The sequence below is a fragment of the Scomber japonicus genome, chromosome 10 (assembly GCF_027409825.1).
Source record: "Scomber japonicus isolate fScoJap1 chromosome 10, fScoJap1.pri, whole genome shotgun sequence".
In the NCBI taxonomy this organism is placed as follows: Eukaryota; Metazoa; Chordata; class Actinopteri; order Scombriformes; family Scombridae; genus Scomber; species Scomber japonicus.
The window spans coordinates 1,266,227-1,290,645 of NC_070587.1; the positions used below are offsets into that span (position 1 = coordinate 1,266,227).

The 24,419-nt window shown below is 44.6% G+C and overlaps 1 protein-coding gene across 2 annotated transcripts in view; it reads left to right on the forward strand.

Moving 5' to 3' along the window:
• Positions 1 to 24,419, forward strand: part of septin7b (septin 7b) — a 33,063-nt gene that overhangs the window by 3,096 nt on the left and 5,548 nt on the right. For both annotated transcript variants that reach the window (XM_053327406.1, XM_053327408.1), the window contains exons 2-10: positions 3,960 to 4,066; positions 10,622 to 10,722; positions 10,888 to 11,022; positions 17,342 to 17,459; positions 19,273 to 19,365; positions 19,461 to 19,557; positions 20,413 to 20,464; positions 21,569 to 21,697; positions 23,206 to 23,226. In XM_053327406.1, the coding sequence (XP_053183381.1) occupies positions 3,960 to 4,066; positions 10,622 to 10,722; positions 10,888 to 11,022; positions 17,342 to 17,459; positions 19,273 to 19,365; positions 19,461 to 19,557; positions 20,413 to 20,464; positions 21,569 to 21,697; positions 23,206 to 23,226 (853 nt within the window). The remainder of the gene's footprint in view (positions 1 to 3,959; positions 4,067 to 10,621; positions 10,723 to 10,887; positions 11,023 to 17,341; positions 17,460 to 19,272; positions 19,366 to 19,460; positions 19,558 to 20,412; positions 20,465 to 21,568; positions 21,698 to 23,205; positions 23,227 to 24,419) is intronic.

Genomic DNA, 24,419 nt, shown 5'->3' on the forward strand with positions numbered 1-24,419 from the left:
CACACACACAAACACACATACACACACATACACACAAACACACATACACACACAAACACACATACACACACACACACACACACACACAAACACATACACACAAACACACAAACACACATACACACACACACACACACACATACACACACACACACAAACACACATACACACACATACACACAAACACACATACACACAAACACACAAACACACACACACAAACACACATACACACAAACACACATACACACAAACACACACACACACATACACACACAAACACACATACACACATAAACACACAAACACTGCTCTTCTTCAGTGCCTTCCTTCTTTCCTTCGTCCATCCCCCTTTCTTCTTCCTTCCTTCCTTCTTTCTTCCCTTCCTCCCTCCCTCCCTCCTTCTCTCTTTCTTTCCTCCCCCCTACCTTCCTTCCTTCCTTCTTTCCTTCGTCCTTCCTTCCTTCCTTTCCTTACTTCCATCTGTTCTTCCTTCTTCTTTCCTTCTCTCCTCCCTTCCTTCTTTCCTTCCTCCATCCCCCTTTTTTCTTCCTACCTTCCTTCCTTCTTTCTTCCCTTCCTCCCTCCCTCCTTCTCTCTTTCTTTCCTCCCCCCTACCTTCATTCCTTCCTACTTCCCTTTTGGGAATGATTGCAGAAAAGAGAAAAATGGCATTGTATCAAGCAACAGGGAAAGTAGAAGGAGGGGAAAGGTGGCGGGTGGTGGTGGTGGTGGGGGGGGGTGAGTGGGGGGGGGTGGTGGGGGGGGATGGAGCATTTTTCACAGTTAAATGCTCTCCATTGTTTTTAATGGTATCACCCTCTTTTCACTCGGACACACAATATTCAGCTTTTCTTGGCTCCGTCGTAGCTGTGAGCTCCGCAACATGTCCTCCGCGCTGTGCGTCATCAAGTGTGGCGTGAAAGAGGAAAGGAGGATGAAAGATAGAAGGGAAAAGGGAAGGAAGGAAGGAAGGAAGGAAGGAAGGAGATGGGACTGGTATTACCACCACCAGCGACTGGCACGTCTGTTCATGCCTCATGTAACACGTGAGCAGCCAGCAACCTGTTCAGTTCACACGTTGCTCCTTTTCTCTCATCGGCACGGAAGGGAGGAAGGAAGGAAGAAAGGAAAAGGGATTAGGAAGGAGGGAAGGAAAGACAAAAGGAAGGAAGGAAGGAAGAAAGGAAAAGGGATTAGGAAGGAAAAGGTATTAGGAAGGAAAGGAAGAAAGGAAAAGAAGACAAGAAAGGAAGAAAGCAAGGAAGGAAGGAAAGGGGATTAGGAAGGAAGGAAGAAAGGAAAAGGGATTAGGAAGGAGGGAAGGAAAGACAAAAGGAAGGAAGAAAGGAAAAGGGATAAGGAAGGAAAAGGTATTAGGAAGGAAAGGAAGAAAGGAAAAGAAGACAAGAAAGGAAGAAAGCAAGAAAGGAAGGAAAGGAAGGAAGGAAGGAAAGGAAGGAAGGAAGAAAGGAAAAGGGATTAGGAAGGAAGGAAGGAAAAGGGATTAGGAAGGAGGGAAGGAAAGACAAAAGGAAGGAAGGAAGAAAGGAAAAGGGATTAGGAAGGAAAGGAAGAAAGGAAAAGAAGACAAGAAAGGAAGAAAGCAAGGAAGGAAGGAAAGGAAGAAAGGAAAAGAAGATGAAGGAAAGATGGAAGGAAGGAAGAAAGGACAGAAGAAAGAGAGAGAAGGAGGGACAGAGGAAAGAATGAAGGGAGGAAGGAATAAGGAAAGGAGGGAAGGAAGGAAAAAAGGGAGGAAGGAAGGGGGAAAGGAAAGGAAAGAAGGAAGGCAAGGAGGGAAGAAAGGGGGATGGAGGAAGGAAGGGAGGAAAGAAGAATAAGACGGGGTCAATTTGACCCAAGGGGGACGACACGAGGGTTAAAATCAAATGCAATACAGTACGACCCCCCACCCCTCCTCTCCCCCCCCCCTCCTCTTCCCCTGCCCCCCCCACCCCCCCCCTCCCCTCACATTACCCTTTGACTGCTCTGGTGTAAATAGCGGCTCGTTAAATATTGACTTGTGGCCGTCAGCCAAAGGCGGGCAGTGCCAGCGGTGATTTCCACTAATGATCCTTTTCATCGGGAGCTTGGAAACCGGGCACACAATGACCAGCCAAGCCCCCCCCACCCCCCCCCCCCCCCCACCCCCCCCGACCCGAGACCACACATCCATTCAGCGGGACATAACACGGACGGAGCCATTGTCTGCACGTTGTGTCTTTTATGGCTTTTTACTGTTAACTCAAATTGTTTAATGTCTCGAGCAAATGTCAAAGTCTCCTCTGGACAGATCTGTGACCTTTGATTGTGTGTGTGTGTGAGTGTGTGTGTGTGTGTGTGTGTGTGTGTGTGTGTGTGTGTGTGTGTGTGTGTGTGTGTGATACAGGGGGTTTGGCATACACACACATTTTGTAACCTACATTTCTACATTTCCAGTATTTTATTCTTAACCCGTCTGTTTTGACTGTTCCTTCCTTCCTTCCTTCCTTCCTTCCTTCCTTCCTTCCTTCCTTCCAACCATCTGTCTTTCCTCTCTCCTTCTCTCTGTCTTTCCTTCTTCTCTCTTTCCTCCCTTCCTTCTTTCCTTCCTCCATCCCCGTTTCTTCTTTCCTTCTTTCCTCCCTCCCTCCTACCTTCCTCCCTTCCTTCTTTCCTTCCTCCACCCCCCTTTCTTCTTTCCTTCTTTCCTCCCTCCCTCCTACCTTCCTTCCTTCCTTACTTCTTTCCTCCCTCCCTCCTACCTTCCTCCCTTACTTCTTTCCTCCGTCCTTCCTTCCTTCCTTCCTTCCTTCCTTCCTTCCTTCCTGCCTTCCTTCCTTCCTTCCATCTGTTCTTCCTCTCTCCTTCTCTCTTTCTTTCCTCCTTCTCTCTTTCCTCCCTCTCTTCTTTCCTTCCTCCATCCCCCTTTCTTCTTTCCTTCTTTCCTCCCTCCCTCCTACCTTCCTTCCTTACTTACTTCTTTCCTCCGTCCTTCCTTCCTTCCTTCCTTCCTTCCTTCCTTACTTCCTTCCATCCATCTGTCCTTCCTCTCTCCTTCTCTCTTTCTTTCCTTCTTCTTTCTTTCCTCCCTTCCTTCTTTCCTTCCTCCATCCCCCTTTCTTCTTTCCTTATTTCCTCCCTCCCTCCTACCTACCTTCCTTCCTTACTTCTTTCCTCCGTCCTTCCTTCTTTCCTTCCTCCATCCCCCTTTCTTCTTTCCTTCTTTCCTCCCTCCCTCCTACCTTCCTTCCTTACTTACTTCTTTCCTCCGTCCTTCCTTCCTTCCTTCCTTCCTTCCATCTGTCCTTCCTCTCTCCTTCTCTCTTTCTTTCCTTCTTTCCTCCCTCCCTCCTACCTTCCTTCCTTCCTTACTTCTTTCCTTCCTTCCTTCCTTCCTTCCTTCCTTCCTCTCTCCTTCTCTCTTTCTTTCCTTCTTCTCTCTTTCCTCCCTTCCTTCTTTCCTTCCTCCATCCCCCTTTCTTCTTTCCTTCTTTCCTCCCTCCCTCCTACCTTCCTCCCTTCCTTCTTTCCTTCCTCTACCCCCCTTTCTTCTTTCCTTCTTTCCTCCCTCCCTCCTACCTTCCTTCCTTCCTTACTTCTTTCCTCCGTCCTTCCTTCCTCCCTTCCTTCTTTCCTTCCTCCATCCCCCTTTCTTCTTTCCTTCTTTCCTCCCTCCCTCCTACCTTCCTTTCTTACTTACTTCTTTCCTTCCATCCATCTGTCCTTCCTCTCTCCTTCTCTCTTTCTTTCCTTCTTCTCTCTCTCCTCCCTTCCTTCTTTCCTTCCTCCATCCCTCTTTCTTCTTTCCTTTTTTCCTCCCTCCCTCCTACCTTCCTTACTTCTTTCCTCCCTTCCTTCCTTCCTCGTAACACAATACATTACAGACTAACTGACTGTCTAACCGTACAAGTCTCAAGTGGTTTGGATATATTGATTTATCTTCCCTCTCTCTTTTTTTTTTTTTTCTTTCCTAGGTGAGTCGGGTTTGGGCAAATCCACATTGATCAACTCTCTGTTCCTAACGGACCTGTATTCAGCAGAGTATCCTGGACCTTCACATCGAATCAAAAAGACTGTACAGGTAAGTTCATGTTATCTGCAGTTATCGCACAGCTGAGATGTCGCACACTGGGTTAAAACACACACACACACACACACACACACACACACACACACACACACACACACACACACACACACACACACACACACACACATGTTACTGAAGATGGAGCTAGTTTTTTTATTTTTTAGATTCTGTACAACCAGAGGTGTCAAACTCATTTTCATTCAAGGGTCATATAATGTCCAATTTAATCTCATGTGGGCCGGATCATTAAAAAGATGGAAGGAAGGAAGGAAGGAAGGAAGGAAGGAAGGAAGGAAGGAAAGAAGGAAGGAAGGAAGGAAGGGAGGGAGGGAGGGAGGGAGGAAGGACAGAAGGAAGGACCATAGACTGTATATAAGAAAGGAAGAAGTGGGAAGGACAGATGGAAGTAAGGAAGGGAGGGAGAGAGGAAAATAAGACAGGAAGGAAAGATGGAAGGAACGAAGGAAGGAAATAAGGAAAAAAGAAAGAAAGAAAAAAAGGGAGGAAGTACAGAAGGAAGGAAGGACAGATGGAAGTAAGGAATGGAGGAAAATAAGACAGGAAGGAAAGATGGAAGGAACAAAGGAAGGAAATAAGGAAAAAGAAAGAAAGAAAGAAAGGGATGAAGTACAGAAGGAGGGAAGGAAGGAAGGACAGATGCAAGTAAGGAAGGGAGGGAGGGAGGAAAAGAAGACAGGAAGGAAAGATGGAAGGAACAAAGGAAGGAAATAAGGAAAAAAGAAAGAAAGAAAGAAAGGGAGGAAGTACAGAAGGAAGGAAGGACGGACAGATGGAAGTAAGGAAGGGAGGGAGGGAGGAAAAGAAGACAGGAAGGAAAGATGGAAGGAACAAAGGAAGGAAATAAGGAGAAAGAAAGAAAGGGAGGAAGTACAGAAGGAAGGAAGGAAAGACAGAAGGAAGGAAGGACAGATGGAACTAGGGAAGGGAGGGAGGAAGGAACAAAGGATGGAAGGAAGGAAGGAAAGACAGATGGAAGAAAGGAAAAAAGGGAGGGAGGAAGGAAGGAAAGAAAGAAGGAAGGAAGGAAAAGAAAACAGGAAGGAAAGTGGGCCGCATCAGACCCCTCGGCCGGCCGTATCTGGCCCACGGGCCTCATGTTTGACCCCCCTGCTGTAGACTGAGTAACTTGAGTTACATGAAGAACAGTGACGTGCTGCTGGCTGGTGAGACTTCTGCTCTACTCACAGCTGGCAGACGTTCAAACCTTCAAACCTTCAAACCTTCAAACCATCGCTCTGAGCTTTTATTTTGAAATGTGACCATAATGTGGCCGCACAGCTAACAGCTAACAGAGTCTGTACAGTCTCACAGCACGTCTGAGCCACTGACATATATCCCCACTTAATTGTCAGTTTGGTTTTTATGTAGCTCCCAAGTAGTGTTTTAAGATAAGTACAGTGATGTTTAACTCTGTCAGCATGAAGTCTGAGTCCTAACAAACATCATCAGCACATTTATGAATCAACATTTCAAACAGTATCTTTAAAAAAAATGGTCTTAAAAGCAGCATCAGGTTTGTTAACATGTACATTTTGTATTATTTGAAATGATATTTGCACCATTTAAACTAAAAGACTTGATGCTCCTGAAAATGTCAAATGTTGTAACCACAAAAGAATGATAAATATTAAATGTTGTATCCACCTACAGTGTATTTAAGTGGACTTATAGAAATAATTACTTTATTTTAAAACATGAAAAGAAAAGAAACATTCATTGGAGTATTTCTACTAGGACTGTCAAACGATTAATTTTTTAATCACGATTAATCGCAGAATCTCCATAGTTAATCACGATTAATGGCGTTTTGAATTGCATGTTTAAAATCCTGTTATTTTCCATTTGAAGGCAGTTTTAAGCCCATAATGTAAAGCATTTCTTACCAGAGTGTCTTAACTGGGAATCAATCACGGCTCTGCTGCGACTCCCACACTCCAAAATGGTCCTTTGGTGGAGCTGAGGCTGGCTTGGCTGCACCTGGGTGTTTAGCGTGGAGGTGCTAACTCAAACTCCACGTACTCCGGTGGTAGTTAAACTCCGTTTGACACAGGTTGCATTTTACTTTTGACTTGTCAACTGAAGCGTCTGGAAGTGTTTTAAAGTTAAACAAGCCGTTCAAAAGTCCAGTAGCTCTCTTACTTTCCATCAGCGCGGTAGGTTTACTGCAGGAGGCCACTTCAAAGCATAGCGCTACAGCTAGAGGAGCCGTCTACGGGGGAGTAGAAGGGACAAAAAGGCTTGCAACATTAAAATGCGATTTAAAAAAAAAAAAAAAAAAAACTTGTTAAGGATTGCATTAATCTAATTGCGATTAAGGCGTTAACGCTGACAGCCCTAATTTCTACATTTAAATTTTAAAGCATTGTGTCAGTATTGAGCAGGAAATAGCCTTAAAACAACCACTTTTTGTAAGTAAGTTTTGACAAATGATGTAAAATTTGTTTAAAGAACCAGTGTTGCTTTCAGTTTACATTTATTTTCCTGTGTATATATAAGCAGATTTTTATGAGAAAATACTGGTTACACCAATGGACACTGGGTTGCATCACATCATTGACCCGTATATTGTGATTTAAAGAGAACCAGGTTTATTATAATGTCTTCCTCACTTCACCATACTTGAAGCCAGATGTAAAAAAAAAAAAAAACCCATTTTTTAATTCCCATCAAACCCATTTAAAAATCATATCAGGATGAAAACTGTGGGAGTTTAGTGTGGGAAAGTCTTTTTTTTAGATAAGATGAAAAGTTATTTTTAAGATTTTTATCAAATTGTTATAAACTCTCTAAACGGCTGATTTAATTTGAAGGAATAATTTCCACTATGATGGGATTTGATTGACTCTGGAAGATATGCGGTGGTAAATATCTCCAGTCCGACTCGCTGCCTCCATAAACGCCCCTTATCTTCATCTTCCCCTAATTACATACCGTTACCGTCCTCCTGAATCTGAAGTGCCTCGAGTGCTTTACTTTATCTGTCTGCCTCTTCTTGAATGACAGAAGTAGGGAGGGAGGGAGGGAGGAAAGGAGGACAGAAGGACAGAGGAAAGGAGGAGGGAGGGAGGAAAGGAGGGAAGGAGGGAGGAAAGAAAGGAGGGAAGGAAAGAAGGAGGGAGGAAGGGAGGACAGAAGGAAGGTAGGACGGAGGGAGGAAAGAAAGGAGGGAAGGAAAGAAGGACAGAGGGAGGGAGGGAGGGAGGAAAGAAAGGAGGGAAGGAAAGAAGGAGGGAGGAAGGGAGGACAGAAGGAAGGAACGAAAGAGAGAAGGAAGGAGGAAGGAAGAAAGGAAAAGTGGAAGGAAGCTGTGGTTAATGTCTAGTTTACTTGATTAGAACGATGTAAAGATCATGGTTTGGGTTAAAATGAAGGAAGGAAAGACGGAGGAAGAAGGGAGGAAGAAGGAAGGTAGGACGGAGGGAGGAAAGAAAGGAAGGAAGGAAAGAAGGACAGAGGGAGGGAGGAAGGGAGGGAGGGAGGGAGGAAAGAAAGGAGGGAAGGAAAGAAGGAGGGAGGAAGGTAGGACGGAGGGAGGAAAGAAAGGAGGGAAGGAAAGAAGGAGGGAGGAAGAAGGAAGGTAGGACGGAGGGAGAAAGGAAAAGAGGGAAGGAAAGAAGGAGGGAGGAAGGGAGGAAGAAGGAAGGTAGGACGGAGGGAGAAAGGAAAAGAGGAAGGGAGTCAGCTGTCAGCTAGCTCTCCCTGCCTCCATAAACGCTCCTTATCTTCATCTTCCCCTAATTACATACCGTTACCGTCCTCCTGAATCTGAAGTGCCTCGAGTGCTTTACTTTATCTGTCTGCCTCTTCTTGAATGACAGAAGTAGGGAGGGAGGGAGGGAGGAAAGGAGGACAGAAGGACAGAGGAAAGGAGGAGGGAGGGAGGAAAGGAGGGAAGGAAAGAAGGAGGGAGGAAGGGAGGACAGAAGGAAGGAACGAAAGAGAGAAGGAAGGAGGAAGGAAGAAAGGAAAAGTGGAAGGAAGCTGTGGTTAATGTCTAGTTTACTTGATTAGAACTATGTCAAGATCATGGTTTGGGTTCAAATGAAGGAAGGTAAGACGGAGGAAGAAGGAAGGTAGGACGGAGGGAGGAAAGAAAGGAGGGAAGGAAAGAAGGAGGGAGGAAGGTAGGAAGAAGGAAGGTAGGAAGGAGGGAGGAAAGAAAGGAGGAAAGGAAAGAAGGACAGAGGGAGGGAGGGAGGGAGGAAAGAAAGGAGGGAAGGAAAGAAGGAGGGAGGAAGGGAGGACAGAAGGAAGGAACGAAAGAGAGAAGGACTGGAGGAAGGAAGGAAGGAAAGAAGGACAGAGGAAAGGAGGAGGGAGGGAGGAAAGGAGGGAAGGAAAGAAGGAGGGAGGAAGGGAGGACAGAAGGAAGGAACGAAAGAGAGAAGGAAGGAGGAAGGAAGAAAGGAAAAGTGGAAGGAAGCTGTGGTTAATGTCTAGTTTACTTGATTAGAACTATGTCAAGATCATGGTTTGGGTTCAAATGAAGGAAGGTAAGACGGAGGAAGAAGGAAGGTAGGACGGAGGGAGGAAAGAAAGGAGGGAAGGAAAGAAGGAGGGAGGAAGGTAGGAAGAAGGAAGGTAGGAAGGAGGGAGGAAAGAAAGGAGGAAAGGAAAGAAGGAGGGAGGAAGAAGGAAGGTAGGACGGAGGGAGGAAAGAAAGGAGGGAAGGAAAGAAGGAGGGAGGAAGAAGGAAGGTAGGACGGAGGGAGGAAAGAAAGGAGGGAAGGAAAGAAGGAGGGAGGAAGGGAGGAAGAAGGAAGGTAGGACGGAGCGAGGAAAGAAAGGAGGGAAGGAAAGAAGGAGGGAGGAAGGGAGGAAGAAGGAAGGTAGGACGGAGGGAGGAAAGAAAGGAGGGAAGGAAAGAAGGAGGGAGGAAGGGAGGAAGAAGGAAGGTAGGACGGAGGGAGGAAAGAAAGGAGGGAAGGAAAGAAGGAGGGAGGAAGAAGGAAGGTAGGACGGAGGGAGAAAGGAAAAGAGGGAAGGAAAGAAGGAGGGAGGAAGGGAGGAAGAAGGAAGGTAGGACGGAGGGAGGAAAGAAAGGAGGGAAGGAAAGAAGGAGGGAGGAAGAAGGAAGGTAGGACGGAGGGAGAAAGGAAAAGAGGGAAGGAAAGAAGGAGGGAGGAAGAAGGAAGGTAGGACGGGAGGGAGGAAGAAGGAAGGTAGGACGGAGGGAGAAAGGAAAAGAGGAAGGGAGTCAGCTGTCAGCTAGCTCTCCCTGCCTCCATAAACGCCCCTTATCTTCATCTTCCCCTAATTACATACCGTTACCGTCCTCCTGAATCTGAAGTGCCTCGAGTGCTTTACTTTATCTGTCTGCCTCTTCTTGACTGACAGCATTGCTATCTCCAGATGTCTGTGAGGTTTCTCAGCATAGTTAAGTAATGGCAGAGTGTCAGACGGCTTGTTGCTACATGCAGCCGGCTGCCTAATGTTTTTCTATCTGAGATATAATGACGCTGTGATGCTGTTAGCTTCACTGCGATAATGATTTTCAATCTCAATCAATCTTTATTTGTATAGCGCCAAATCACAACAGAGTTATCTCAAGGCTCTTTACACATAGAGCAGGTTCTAAACCGAACTCTCTCAGGTTTTAGTTTTAAAGAGACCCAACATTCCCACATGAGACACAGTGGAGAGAAAAAACTCCCTTTTAACAGGAAGTAACCTCAGAACCAGACTCAGAGTGGGAGAACATCTGCCTCGACCGGTTGGAGTAGAGAGGAGAGAGAGAGGAAGGATAGGGGAGAGAGAGGAAGGATAGAGGAGAGAGAGGAAGGAGAGTAGAGAGAGGAAGGAGAGGAGAGAGAGGAAGGAGAGAGGAGAGAGAGGAAGGAGAGGAGAGAGAGGAAGGAGAGGAGAGAGAGGAAGGAGAGGAGAGAGAGAGGAAGAGGAAAGAGGAAGGAGAGGAGAGAGAGGATAGAGGAGAGGAGAGGAAGGATAGAGGAGAGAGAGGAAGGAGAGGAGAGAGAGGAAGGAGAGGAGAGAGAAGCACATTGAAGGTCCAGGACTGGAATCTGTCATCCGGACGTCTCCAGGCCCAGATTACCTGTGAGACCAGAAAGCACAGACAACTCCGGGGAAGAAGTTTAGCTTATTGATGCATTAATAGAACATGAATGTTAATGGATATAGATGAATGGATAGAGAGAGAGAGGGAGGAGGAGAGAGGAGCTCAGTGCATCATGGGAGTCCCCCGGCAGTCTAAGCCTATAGCAGCATAAGTCAAGAGCTCAAAGAGTCCTAACTATAAGCTTTATCAAAAAGGAAAGTTTTAAGCCTACTCTTAAATGTAGGGAGGGTGTCTGCCCCCCGGACCAAATCTGGAAGATGGTTCCACAGGAGAGGAGCCTGATAGCTGAAGGCTCTGCCTCCTGTTCTACTTTTAGAGACCCTTACTTCCATATTGTGTTTCATGTTGTGCAGCTAAACGAAATGTTTCAGTCTCAAGAGGCTCAGTTTGCAGCAGAGAAAGAACTAAAACTTTAATCTTCCCTTCGTTCTTCTTCTCCCGTGTGTCAGGTGGAGCAGTCCAAAGTTTTAATAAAGGAAGGCGGCGTCCAGCTGCTGCTCACAATAGTTGACACCCCAGGGTTCGGAGATGCCGTTGACAACAGCAACTGGTAAGTATTCCTCCCTCTTCATCTCAGAATAGATAATATCGCTTCACTCAGATTATTAAAAGTCTTCCACTCAGGCTCAAAGCTGCCGTACACCTCTTGTAATTCAGCGTAGAGCTGGGCGATTATGGCAAAAATCAAAATTAATTTCTCCCTACCTCTCTCCAGCTGGCAGCCGATCATCGACCACATAGACAGCAAGTTCGAAGACTACCTGAACTCAGAATCGCGGGTGAACAGACGACAGATGCCCGACAGCCGAATCCACTGCTGCCTGTACTTCATAGCCCCCTCGGGACACGGGTGAGTCTCTAAAATACGCTCTCTCAGCTAAGGAAAGGAATTAAGCTCTTTAACCCTCCTGTTGTGTTCGAGTCAAGGAAAGAAGGGAGGAAGGAAGGAGAGAGAAAGGAAGGAACGACAGAAGGAAGAAAGGGGGATAGAGGACGGAAGGAAAGGAGGAAAGGAAATAAGCAAGGAAGGATGGAGGAAAGAAGTAAGTAAGGAAGGAAGGTAGGAGGGAGGGAGGAAAGAAGGTAGGCGGGAGGGAGGAAAGAAGGACAGAGGAAAGAAGTAAGTAAGGAAGGACAGAGGAAAGAAGGTAGGGGGGAGGAAGGACAAAAGAAGGAAGAAAGGGAGATGGAGGAAGGGAAGAAAGAGAAGAAGGAGAGAAGGAGAGAGGAAGCACAGATGGAAGAAAGGGGGATGGAGGACGGAAGGAAGGAAGGGAGGAAAGGAAATAAGGAAGAGCGGAAGGAAGGATGGAGGAAAGAAGTAAGGAAGGAAGGTAGGAGGGAGGGAGGAAAGAAGGTAGGAGGGAGGGAGGAAAGAAGGACAGAGGAAAGAAGAAAGGAAGTAAGGACAGAGGAAAGAAGGTAGGGGGGAGGAAGGACAAAAGAAGGAAGAAAGGGAGATGGAGGAAGGGAAGAAAGAGAAGAAGGAAAGAAAGAGAGAAGGAGAGAGGAAGCACAGATGGAAGAAAGGAAGGAAGGAAAGAAGGAACAGTCGAAACAGACGGGTCAATTTGACCCGGGAGCACGACAGGAAGGTTAAATGTCACCGCCTTTTATCGATACAGAAAGAAAGAAAGAGGATGGAAGTGAAGACTGAACATCTCAAGAAAGGAAAAAGGTTGGAAGAGTGAAAACAGTGAGAGGAAATGAGTTAGAAAAAATAGTGCAAGAAGGGAAATGAGGGGTCAAAAAAACCTCAAAGGGTCAGAGGGTTAGGTTTGTGACTGGGAGGGATACTTCAAATTGTCAAATACAGCCCCCCCCTCTCCCCCCCCCCCCCCTCCCAGCCAGCTGTGGGCAGCTCCTGAGTGTGTGTGTGTGTGTGTGTGTGTGTGTGTGGTAAATGTGTGTTGTTTTACTCCTACAGCTACTCCCTTCCTCCTCCACTGCTGTAAATGATCATGTGAGAGTGAGTCTAGTCTTTGTAATAGGAGAAAAGGGAGTATGTGGAAGTAGGGAGGGAGGGTGGGGGGGGCGGGGAGGGGAGGGGGGGTTGCTGGCTAAACGCCCGGCAGGTGATACAGATTGCCAAATGTCTCAAAAAAGAGATGACTAGTGAGGAATTTTAATGGTTATGTTTATTATTCACAAGACACCAAGTCTCTTCTGCAGCTCAGATCTGATGTGCTCATCTGCTTTTCTCTCTAAATGTATCCCTGTCTTCTTCTTCTTCTTCTTCTTCTTCTTCTTCTTCTTCTTCTTCTTCTTCTTCTTCTTCTTCTTCTTCTTCTTCTTCTTCTGCTGCTGCTGCTCCTTCTTCTTCTTCTTCTTCTTCTTCTTCTTCTTCTTCTTCTTCTTCTTCTTCTTCTTCTTCTTTTTCTTCTTCTTCTGCTGCTCCTCCTTCTTCTTCTTCTTCTTCTTCTTCTTCTTCTTCTTCTTCTTCTTCTGCTTCTTCTTCTTCTTCTTCTTCTTCTTCTTCTTCTTCTTCTTCTTCTTCTTCTTCTTCTTCTTCTGCTCCTCCTTCTTCTTTTTTTTCTTGTTTCCTTGGAATTCAGTCAAAGAGCAAAAAAACGTGTGGGAGTTGTGAATTTGAGAAAAGAGGCTTCAAGCAGCTATTTCCTGTTGCTGGTATTTGGTGAATAACTTATTTAAATGCAGCAGTTTTAGGATTTTAAAGGAGATATATTATATTGTGCACATTTCCAGGTCTATATTTTAAATTCTGGGGTTTTACTGGAATAACTTTGCATGATTTGTATTTTAAACAAACTCTTTATTTATCTTATACTGACTCTTTATGCAGCCCCTCAGTTCAGCCTCTCTCTAAAACAGGCTGTTTTAGCTCCTGACTCTATAACGGGGGATTTCCACCGGGTCCGTCAGCGGCGTGGAACAGCTGTGCTACGGTTTAGCTCCGTCCTCTGCCCGGCGTCAACTCACACCGGGAGCGTTACAGCAGCGGAGCTCTGGGAGAGAAAGCTGCCTTTTAAAATGAAGTTGCTCTGTTAATACAGTAATTACGGCAGCCCAATCAAATCCCACCGAGTGCCTTTAGTCTACTGTAATTACTGTAGTAGCTAGTCTACTGTAATTACTGTAGTAGCTAGTCTACCGTAATTACTGTAGTAGCTAGCCTACTGTAATTACTGTAGTAGCTAGTCTACCGTAATTACTGTAGTAACTAGTCTACTGTAATTACTGTAGTAACTAGTCTACCGTAATTACTGTAGTAGCTAGTCTACCGTAATTACTGTAGTAGCTATTCTACTGTAATTACTGTAGTAGCTAGTCTACCGTAATTACTGTAGTAGCTAGTCTACCGTAATTACTGTAGTAGCTATTCTACCGTAATTACTGTAGTAGCTAGTCTACCGTAATTACTATAGTAGCTAGTCTACTGTAATTACTGTAGTAGCTAGTCTACTGTAATTACTGTAGCAGCTAGTCTACCGTAATTACTGTAGTAGCTAGCCTACTGTAGTTACTGTAGTTGCAGCACAACTAAATGACCCGATTTTGTTAACTTGCTCAATTTTGGTTGATTTGGTAATTATCTTTGATGTTTGTGCTGATGTCATGTGTCAGTAGCTACGTAGCTAGATGGAGTCTTTATCTGTCTGGTTTATTCATGTTTGTTGCTGAAATACGATCGGGAGGCTGCACGGGTTGTTTTATTTTGAAAGACGGAAGTTTTATTATGCCGATTCAGTGTCTGACTTCCTGTCTGGTGCAATCTGCTCTGTTGAGCTTGAGTTAGAATCGGCTCCGTCAAAAATAGAAATGCTGTGGATTGATAGCGCTGCGGTGTGGAGAGCCGCTGCTGAGACGTTCCCGGTGGAAACACTCTCATTGGTTATAGTGTTACCGATCAGCTCCGATGACGGACCCGGTGGAAATTGGGCTTAAGACCCCCCCCTTCCTGATGAGCCCACTCTCTTCTAATTAGTAAGTTTCACATGCAAACTGAAGACGAAGGATTTTACTTGCTGTTTACACAAAACATCAAATACATCCATTCGTGTTCAAGCCTGAATCAGATCTGGATTTTAAGAGCGGACAAAGTGAACAACCTTAATAAGAAAGACTGATTATGGGCATGTGCATCGAGCTTGTCGGGAAAGTTTAAATAAACCCTGAGGAGCTTTCAGGGAGCATTTTTACACACATTCACTTCAAGTTTTCAAGCTTTGAATTAGTGCTGGGCGGTTTACCGGTTCACACCGAATACCGGTGTATATTTCCGTTATGATATGAATTTTTAATGAACCGCCATACCGGTGTATTTCATCACACAACGTTAGGAACGCTGCGCCGCGGGACCCTTTTCAGTGTTGCGCTTCCTGCCGCTCAACAAAAAGCAGAAGATGTTTGCCTGCCGAGCGAGTTACCATGACGATAGTTCACGCATCACATCCTGGTTTTTAATAATCAGTCAGTAAACTCAGCATCGTCTGACGCAGGCTGGAAACTCTGCACGCTGTGTGTTTCAGCTTCTGTCAAACTAACGGAGCTGCGGCGACTTCCTGTCTAAGCTTTTCAAAATAAAACCTTTGTTATTGTGCTCTTCTTCTTCTTATTATTATTAACGAACAAAGTTGGGGCTGTAAATTACGGGAGATCCCCGGGAGAAAAGATAAAACGGGAGAGCCGAGAGAAATTAGTCTAAAATACTGGAGGAAAAACGGGAAAAACGGGAATGTTGCAGCTCTTATATTACTAATATTCACTCATCATGACAGTAAAATAATCCTCCTAACCCTCCTAACCCGAACCCTACTGCAGTAGAGTAGTAGTTCCTCTTTCAACTAGTAGAAGATGTTGTGAACAGCTGATTATGCATGAAAAAAAATACCGTCATATTCTGTAAAACCGCTTTTATTTTGAAAAATACCATGATATACATTTTTGGTCATACCGCGCAGCACTACTTTGAATATCTTTAACAAAATCTGAAAAGCCTTCCCCCCCCCTCACCAACGATCTTGACCTTTTTAAGAATATATTGGAGTCTATCGGAGCCAATGAGAGACTTTTCTATTGTAGGTCAGGATAGTGTTGTTTCTGTCTGTAGTGTAGAGCTGATGCACACAGCGTGCTCACATGCCCTTAAAGCTGTTGACCGTGACATACTGTAAGCAAGCAGAAGAAGAAGAAGTCTCTGTCCTCCCCCCCCCCCCCCCCCCTCCTCCTCCATCGTCCTCTCCGTCCTCATTAATCTTCTCCTGTATGTCCTTCGCCTCCTTTTCTGGGACATTGTGTTTGTACAAGCTTGTCCTCTGTACCCAGACAAGGAGTCCGTTAGCCTTGAGGATGGGCAGCGTATGTTCTCAGACAAGAACACACACACACACACACACACACACACACACACACACACACACACACACACACACACACACACACACACACACACACACAAACATCCCCTCGTAACACCAGCTGACTGCTCTCTCTCACACTCAGCAGCACAATGAGCTCCATCACTGAGAGACAATCTAGATATTGAGCACCGAGCCTACAGTGTTAGGAGGAGGAGGAGGAGGGGGAGGGGGGGGGGGGGGTTATTTCCTTTCCTCCCTTCTTTCCTTCCTACCTCCATCCCCCTTTCTTCCTTCTGTCGTTCCTTCCTCTCACTCTCCTTCCTTCCTTCCTCCCTGCCTTCTTTCCTTTACTCCCTTCCTTCTTCCTCCTTTCCTTTACTCCCTTTCCTTCCATCCTTCCTCCCTCCCTCCCTCCTTTCCTCTCTTTCCTCCCTTCCTTCTTCCTCCCTCCTTTCCTTCCTTCCTTCCTTTCTTCCTTCCTTTCTTCCTTGACTCGAAGACAACAGGATGGTTAAATGTAGTTTTTGATATTCAAAGTCTAGAAATGTCTTTAAAAGTCTGGAGTTGTAGGAGTTAAGACATTAAATTAGTTGTTCAGTTTATATTATTTATCTCTCTCCTAACTTCCTTCCTTACTTACTTACTTCTTTCCTCCGTCCGTCCGTCCTTCCTCCCTTCCTTATTTCCTTTCCTCCCTTCCTTCCTTCCTACCTCCATCCCCCTTTCTTCCTTCTGTCGTTCCTTCCTGTCACTCTCCTTCCTTCCTTCCTCCCTGCCTCCTTTCCTTTACTCCCTTTCCTTCCATCCTTGCTCCCTCCCTCCCTCCCTTCTTCCTCCCTTCCTTCTTTCCTTCCTCCATCCCCCTTTCTTCCTTCCTTCTTTCCTCCCTCCCTCCTAACTTCCTTCCTTACTTACTTACTTCTTTCCTCCGTCCGTCCGTCCTTCCTCCCTTCCTTATTTCCTTTCCTCCCTTCCTTCCTTCCTTCCTCCATCCCCCTTTCTTCCTTCTGTCGTTCCTTCCTCTCACTCTCCTTCTTTCCTTCCTCCCTGCCTCCTTTCCTTTACTCCCTTCCTTCTTCCTCCTTTCCTTTACTCCCTTTCCTTCCATCCTTCCTCCCTCCCTCCCACCCTTCCTCCTTTCCTTCCTTCTTCCTCCCTTCATTCCTTCCTTCCTCCATCCCCCTTTCTTCCTTCTGTCGTTCCTTCCTCTCACTCTCCTTCCTTCTTTCCTCCCTGCCTTCTTTCCTTTACTCCCTTCCATCCTTCCTCCTCCCACCCTCCTTCCTTCTTCCTCCCTCCCTCCCTCCCTCCCTCTCTCCTTTCCTTCCTTCTTCCTCCCTTCCTTCCTGCCTTCCTCCATCCCCCTTTCTTCCTTCTGTCGTTCCTTCCTCTCACTCTCCTTCCTTCCTGCCTTATTTCCTTTACTCCCTTCCTTCTTCCTCATTTCCTTTACTCCCTTTCCTTCCTTCTTTCCTTCCTCCCTCCTAACTTCCTTCCTTACTTACTTACTTCTTTCCTCCGTCCGTCCGTCCTTCCTCCCTTCCTTATTTCCTTTCCTTTCCTTCCTCCCTTCCTTCCTTCCTCCATCCCCCTTTCTTCTTACTCTCCTTCCTTCCTTCCTCCCTGCCTTCTTTCCTTTACTCCCTTCCTTCTTCCTCCTTTCCTTTACTCCCTTTCCTTCCTTCTTCCTCCCTCCCTCCCTCCCTCCTTTCCTTCCTTCTTCTTCCCTTCCTTCCTTGGCTCGAACACAGCAGGAGGGTTAAGATATCAATACCAGGAACAGAGTAATTCAATAAAACTTGACACTGTTTCTCAGTAAGTATTAAAAGTCTTTATCTTTATCTGCAGATTGAAGCCCTTGGACATCGAGTTCATGAAACGGTTGCATGAGAAAGTGAATGTCATCCCGCTGATCGCCAAAGCAGACACCCTCACCCCAGAGGAATGCCAACAGTTCAAGAAGCAGGTCAGTGGTTTCCACAGCTGCATACGACGGCAGCAAAAGTAGCTCAAAGGTTTTTTTTTTTTGGTGCATCAGCGAGCAAAAGCTGAGTCAAGATTTTGGCTTTACAGCTGTTTGGTTAATACGTCTCGTACTGTGTTTTAAGGTTTTCTGTTAACCTGAACCATTAAATCATAGCCATAGAAAGTACAAGTAATTTAAAAAATGAATTAAATAAGACTTTGCATCTATGAGTTTTGTTTTTTATCATATTTGATACTCTGGACATTTTTTTGCTTTTGCAATTTTTTTAATTTTTTGCAATTTATTATTATTATTATTATTATTTTTTTTTTGCAATTAATTTTTAAATTTTTGAAATTTTTTTGAAATTTATTTCTTTCTTTCTTTTTTGCAATTTTTTTTTTTTTTTTTTTTTTTGCAATTTATTTATTTATTTATTGCAATTTAGGAAGGAAAGGAAGGAAGGAAAGGAGGGAGGAAGGGAGAAGGAAGGAAAGGAGGGGAGAGGGAGGAAGGAAAGGAGAGAGGAAAAAAGGAGGAAGTAAGGAAGGAAAGGAGTAGGGAGGGAGGAAGAAAAGGAGGAAGGAAGGAAAGAAGGAAAGAAAGAAAGTACCGTCAAAAGAGATGGGGTCAATTTGACCCGGGAGGACGACAGGAGGGTTAAAAGCAGAGATGAGATCTCTAGTTTAAGAACTCAGTATTCAACACGAAGTCGCTCTATTAGCAGTGAGTGTGTGATGGAAACTGAAAGCTGCAACATGATGCACATTTAAAGTACAGCAGAGATTGAGTTGCATCTAATGTCACATATTTAAAGTTGTGCTGAAGTAATAAATTATAAATGTGTCGCAACAGATTTCCCAATTCAACCTCAGTAGCAGAACATGGAGAGCATGTGACTACAGAAATGTGACAGCAGCACGTATAAAATCATATTATAAAGTTGTCTCTGCTGAAGGCATGATAGATGTATACTAAAGCTTTACAGTAAGAATTCACACCAGATCACTTTGTATGTTTTGTTTTGGTTAAAAATGCTCAATTCTAGAGCTGTCAAACGATTAATTTTTTTAATCGAGATTAATCGCAGTTTCCATAGTTAATCGCGATTAATGGCGTTTTGAATTGCATGTTTAAAATCCTGTTATTTTCCATTTGAAGGCAGTTTTAAGCCCATAATGTAAAGCATTTCTTACCAGAGTGTCTTAACTGGGAATCAATCACGGCTCTGCTGCGACTCCCACACTCCAAAATGGTCCTTTGGTGGAGCTGAGGCTGGCTTGGCTGCACCTGGGTGTTTAGCGTGGAGGTGCTAACTCAAACTCCACGTACTCCGGTGGTAGTTAAACTCCGTTTGACACAGGTTGCATTTTACTTTTGACTTGTCAACTGAAGCGTCTGGAAGTGTTTTAAAGTTAAACAAGCCGTTCAAAAGTCCAGTAGCTCTCTTACTTTCCATCAGCGCGGTAGGTTTACTGCAGGAGGCCACTTCAAAGCATAGCGCTACAGCTAGAGGAGCCGTCTACGGGGGAGTAGAAGGGACAAAAAGGCTTGCAACATTAAAATGAGATTTAAAAAAAATAACACGTTATGGATTGCATTAATCTAATCGCGATTAACGCGTTAACGCTGACAGCCCTACTCAATTCATTTTCGTTGCTCAACAGTAGGACATGATGAAAACCTACAAACTACTGGAACATATATATATATTACATTATACTTGTCATCTGTACTTTACTGTTAGGACATGATGGTACTTGTTTCACATCTGCCAGAAGTTGCTAAATGTTTCCTCCTCTTTTGCTGCTAGATCATGCGGGAAATCCAAGAGCACAAAATCAAGATCTATGAGTTCCCCGAGACAGATGACGAAGAGGAGAACAGGCTGGTGAAGAAGATCAAGGTACTGTGTGTCACCTGCCAGATCCACACTTCATATAAACCCAAACTCATACACTTGCTGTTGTTAATTATCCTAAATATGATTGTTTGGTTTAGGACAAGTTGCCGCTGGCTGTAGTAGGAAGCAACACCATCATCGAGGTGAACGGCAAGAGGGTCCGAGGGAGACAATACCCCTGGGGGGTTGCAGAAGGTATGAATGTTAATTAGTTGAATACATAGACTGTATAAAAGAAATGGACGTAAGATCCGTGACGTCACCCATTGGTTTGTGGACTGCTGCTCGGAAGCCAATAGTTTCTAATCTAGGCAGCGCCATCTTGAAAAGTTCAGGTGCATGCTGGGAAAAATAAAAACACGGATTCTACTTATATGGGCATGAGGCGGGGCCATGTGCGGAGCGGGGAGGTTGCTATGGTTACGAGGGCTGGATCTGGAGGACATTGTTCAATCAACCTGTCAATCAGGACGTAGCCACGCCCCTAATGCATACCCTGCTTTATCGTCACATATAAAATCAGGGAGGCCAAAATGTCCCAAATGAACATCATACTGCATTGAAGAAGGCTTTAAACTAGCGATTGAGACCATAAACACATTTTGAAAACGTTTACTGAGGTTAGAAATCAAGTGAGAAGTTGGTGAATTCTCCATTGACTTGTATAGAGACGGTCGCCCCCTGGTGGCCTTTTGATAGAATGCAGCTCTAAGTTACTTCCTGGTTGGCTTCTTTTCAGAGGACCAGAACTCCCCTCCTGGTTGAATATCAACACATAGAAAACTTAAATGTTGAAATGCAATTAAAGAAACACAAAGAAGTAAATGAATCTAAATTAATCTGTAAAACTGATAAAGACACTCACACGCAGACAGCATTCCTGAAAACTGAGACAGCACATTCATTATATTCACGTTATTTATCACAGTTAAAATGTTTCCAGTGTTTTGTGTCCACGATAAAAAACAAGGTTACACATTTTTTCACTCTGATAATTTATTAACATTAAAAGTACAAAGACTAACTTGTTGGTTTTTTTTTCCTTCCTAGTTGAGAACAGTGACCACTGCGACTTCACCATCCTCAGAGATATGCTCATCAGGTACTAAAAATACAACGAGGATGATTCAACGTGGGCTTTTTAAAAACTGTTTAAAGCAGAGGTGTCAAACTCATTTTCATTCAAGGGTCACATATAGACCAATTTGATCTCATGTGGGCCGGATCATTAAAAAGATGGAGGGAAGGAAGGAAGGAAGGAAGGAGGGGAATAAGAAGGGAAGGAAGGAAAGACAGACAAAAGGAAGGAGGGAAGAAAGGTAGGAAAGACAGATGGAAGGAAAGAAGGAAGAAAGAAAGAGAGGAAGGACACATGGATGGAAGGACAGAAGGAAGAAAGGGAGGAAGGACAGAAGGAAGAAAGGGAGGAAAGACAGATGGAAGGAAGTACAGCAGGAAAAAAGGGAGGAAGGATAGAAGGAAGAAAGGGAGGAAGGACAGAAGGAAGAAAGGGAGGAAGGACAGAAGGAAGAAAAGGGAGGAAAGACAGATGGAAGGAAAGAAGGAAGGAAGAAAGAGAGGAAGGACAGAAGGAACAAAGGGAGGAAGGACAGATGGAAGGAAGTACAGAAGGACGAAAGGGAGGAAAGACAGATGGAAGGAAAGAAGGAAGAAAGAAAGAGAGGAAGGACACATGGATGGAAGGACAGAAGGAAGAAAGGGAGGAAGGACACATGGAAGGAAGTACAGAAGGAAGAAAGGGAGGAAGGACAGCAGGAAGAAAGGAAGGAAAGAAGGAAGAAAGAAAGAGAGGAAAGACACATGGATGGAAGGACAGCAGGAAGAAAGGGAGGAAGGACAGGTGGAAGGAAGTACAGAAGGAAGAAAGGGAGGAAGGACAGAAGGAAGAAAGGGAGGAAGGACAGAAGGAAGGAAGAAAGGAAGGAAGGAACAAAGAAAGGATAAAAGGAAGGTAGGAAGGAAAAGAACACAGGAAGGAAAGTGGGCCGGATCGGACCCCTCAGCGGGCCGGATCTGGTCCACGGGCCGCATGTTTGACACCCCTGCTTTAAATGCTTTCTGAGGAGTCGATGTTTGTTTCTATAAATTGTTTCTCATTAATATTGTTTGACAGCGTTTCAGCGGCTGGATCATTCCTCAGAGAGCGTTTTTAAATATTTAACATTCTTGGTTTGTCCGTTCCCAGAACTCACATGCAGGACCTGAAGGACGTGACAAACAACGTCCATTATGAAAACTACCGCAGCAGGAAGCTGGCGGCCGTCACCTACAACGGAGTGGACAACAACCGGGCTAAAGGACAACTCTCCACCAAGTAAGTCCTGGACTCAGAGTAGTAGTGACTAAGATCATCATCATGGAGGCAGAATATGTTTTATGGTTTAATAATAAACTTTGTATAAAACCTTTCTGAGAATTGAATGACTATAAATTAGGGCTGTCAAACGATTCATTTTTTAAATCGAGATTAATCGCAGAGGTTCCATAGTTAATCACGATTAATCGCGTTTTGAATAGCATGTTTAAAATCCTGTTATTTTCCATTTGAAGGCAGTTTTAAGCCCATAATGTAAAGCATTTCTTACCAGAGTGTCTTAACTGGGAATCAATCACGGCTCTGCTGCGACTCCCACACTCCAAAATGGTCCTTTGGTGGAGCTGAGGCTGGCTTGGCTGCACCTGGGTGTTTAGCGTGGAGGTGCTAACTCAAACTCCACGTACTCCGGTGGTAGTTAAACTCCGTTTGACACAGGTTGCATTTTACTTTTGACTTGTCAACTGAAGCGTCTGGAAGTGTTTTAAAGTTAAACAAGCCGTTCAAAAGTCCAGTAGCTCTCTTACTTTCCATCAGCGCGGTAGGTTTACTGCAGGAGGCCACTTCAAAGCATAGCGCTACAGCTAGAGGAGCCGTCTACGGGGGAGTAGAAGGGACAAAAAGGCTTGCAGGATTAAAATGAGATTAAAAAAAATGGTGGCAGATTAATAATTAAGATAAAGTATTTATTTAAAAACTACTAAAACTACAACAGGGTGCATTGAAAAGTTTATAGTACTACTTACACAGTATCCAGGATGTCTTATCTGTGTTGATTTCTGTTTTACAGGTACATTTAATTTAATTCATGTTTAATCTTTTTATGTTTTGTTGGTTTTAAATAAACGTGTTGAAGTGAGGAGGATAAATGACTTAAACATGTGGCCTCGCTGACTGTGATGAGTCATTGTCACATTACTTCCTCTTCTTTTGCTAATCCTGTATCTTAGCTTCCAGGTGACTGAGTAAGAGCGAGTCAGGCTGGGCTCATTATTTCATTCATTTTTTAATCCCATTTATCTTCTTCTTGTGATATTTGATGCACATTTACTCAAATACTGTAAAGTCATAGTAGCAGCACCAGCAGCAGCAGCAGCAGCAGCAGTTCCTCGCTGGATGAGGATGCCAAGAGTAATAATTCCTCTCTCGTGTTAGTCACAAACAGCTGGCTCTATAATACACTAAGCAAAAAAAAAAGTAAATTACAGCTGAACATAAGCCTCACAACTGCTGATGCTAACGTGCAGCTGCTAATGTGTTTGACACCCAGCTCACAAAGCCCACATTGTTGGGTTTTTTTCTCCACGCTTTCTTTTTTTTTTTTCCATTCGCAGTTTAAAAAAAGTAGTTTGAATCACACACAGAGCACATTTAACAGACTGTAGTTTCATTTTAGTGCATGACCTCATCATTGCATGCCTCGTGTGTGTGTGTGTGTGTGTGTGCGTTTGTGTGTCTGTGTGTGTGTGTGTGTGTGTGATTGTGTGTGTTTTTATGTTTTTTTTTAGAAGTGACACAGTTGAAGGAATGTAAGTGGTCTTTTTTTTTTTCTTCATTTATCCCTTTGTTTCAGATTCAGTTCATTCCTCTGTTGTCCCTCTTTGGCTGGGCGTCTCCTCCTCCTCCTCTTCTTCCTCCTCTTCCTCCTCCTCCTCTTCCTCCTTCTTCCCTTATTAGCAAAAGTTTCCAGGAGCAGCAGCAGCAGCAGGAAAACTGTGAATTACCAAAACGTCTTAATGAATATAATTTGAAGGCTTGTTAAGTTTTTTCTTCTTTTGGTTTTGTTTCCACTGGTATATTCATCACTGCTTTCACCTGCCGCTGCTTGTAGCCCTGCTGCTTGTAGCCCCGCTGCTAGTAGCCCCGCTGCTTGTAGCCCCGCTGCTTGTAGCCCCGCTGCTTGTAGCCCCGCTGCTTGTAGCCCCGCTGCTTGTAGCCCCGCTGCTTGTAGCCCTGCTGCTTGGACTGATAATGGAGACCTGCACATGATGAAGTGTTTGGAGAGAGATTACCTGCCTACCTACCTATTTATTTATGAGACACACTATAATCACGTTATAAAATTAAAGCAGTCCACCTTAACCCTCCTGTTGTCCTTGAGTCAAGGAAGGAAGGGAGGGAGGAAGAAGGAAGAAGGAAGGGAGGAAAGAAGGAAGGAAAGGAGTGAGGGAGGAAGAAGGAAGGAAGGAAGGAAAGGAGGGAGGAAGGAGGGAAGGAGGTAAGGAAGGAAAAGAGGGAGGAAAGAAGGAGAGAAGGAGGTAAAGAAGGAGGGAGGAGAGAAGGAGGAAAGGAGGGAGGGAGGAAGGAAAGGAGGGAGGAAAGAAGGAAGGAGGGACGTAAGGAAGGAAAGGAGGGAGGGAGGAAGGAAAGGAGGGAGGAAAGAAAGAAAGAGAGAAGGAAGGAAGGAGGGAAGGAATGGAGGAAAGAAGGAACAGTCAAAACGGACAGGGTCAATTTGACCCGGGAGGGCGACACAAGGGGTTAACCCTTTCATGCATGAATTATGAATTATGATGATAACCTCAGTCAGGATTTTCTCTTTAGGTATGAAAACACAGATTTGAACTTCATTTCTTCTTTCATCAAATGATAAACTATTACATTATGATAACATAAATCAACTGATCCTACAACCAGAAACATTACTGCAGGTTTAGTGGTGATGTAGTGATGTATGGGATGATTAATTTATTTTAGTTGCTTTCACTCATCTTAACATGTT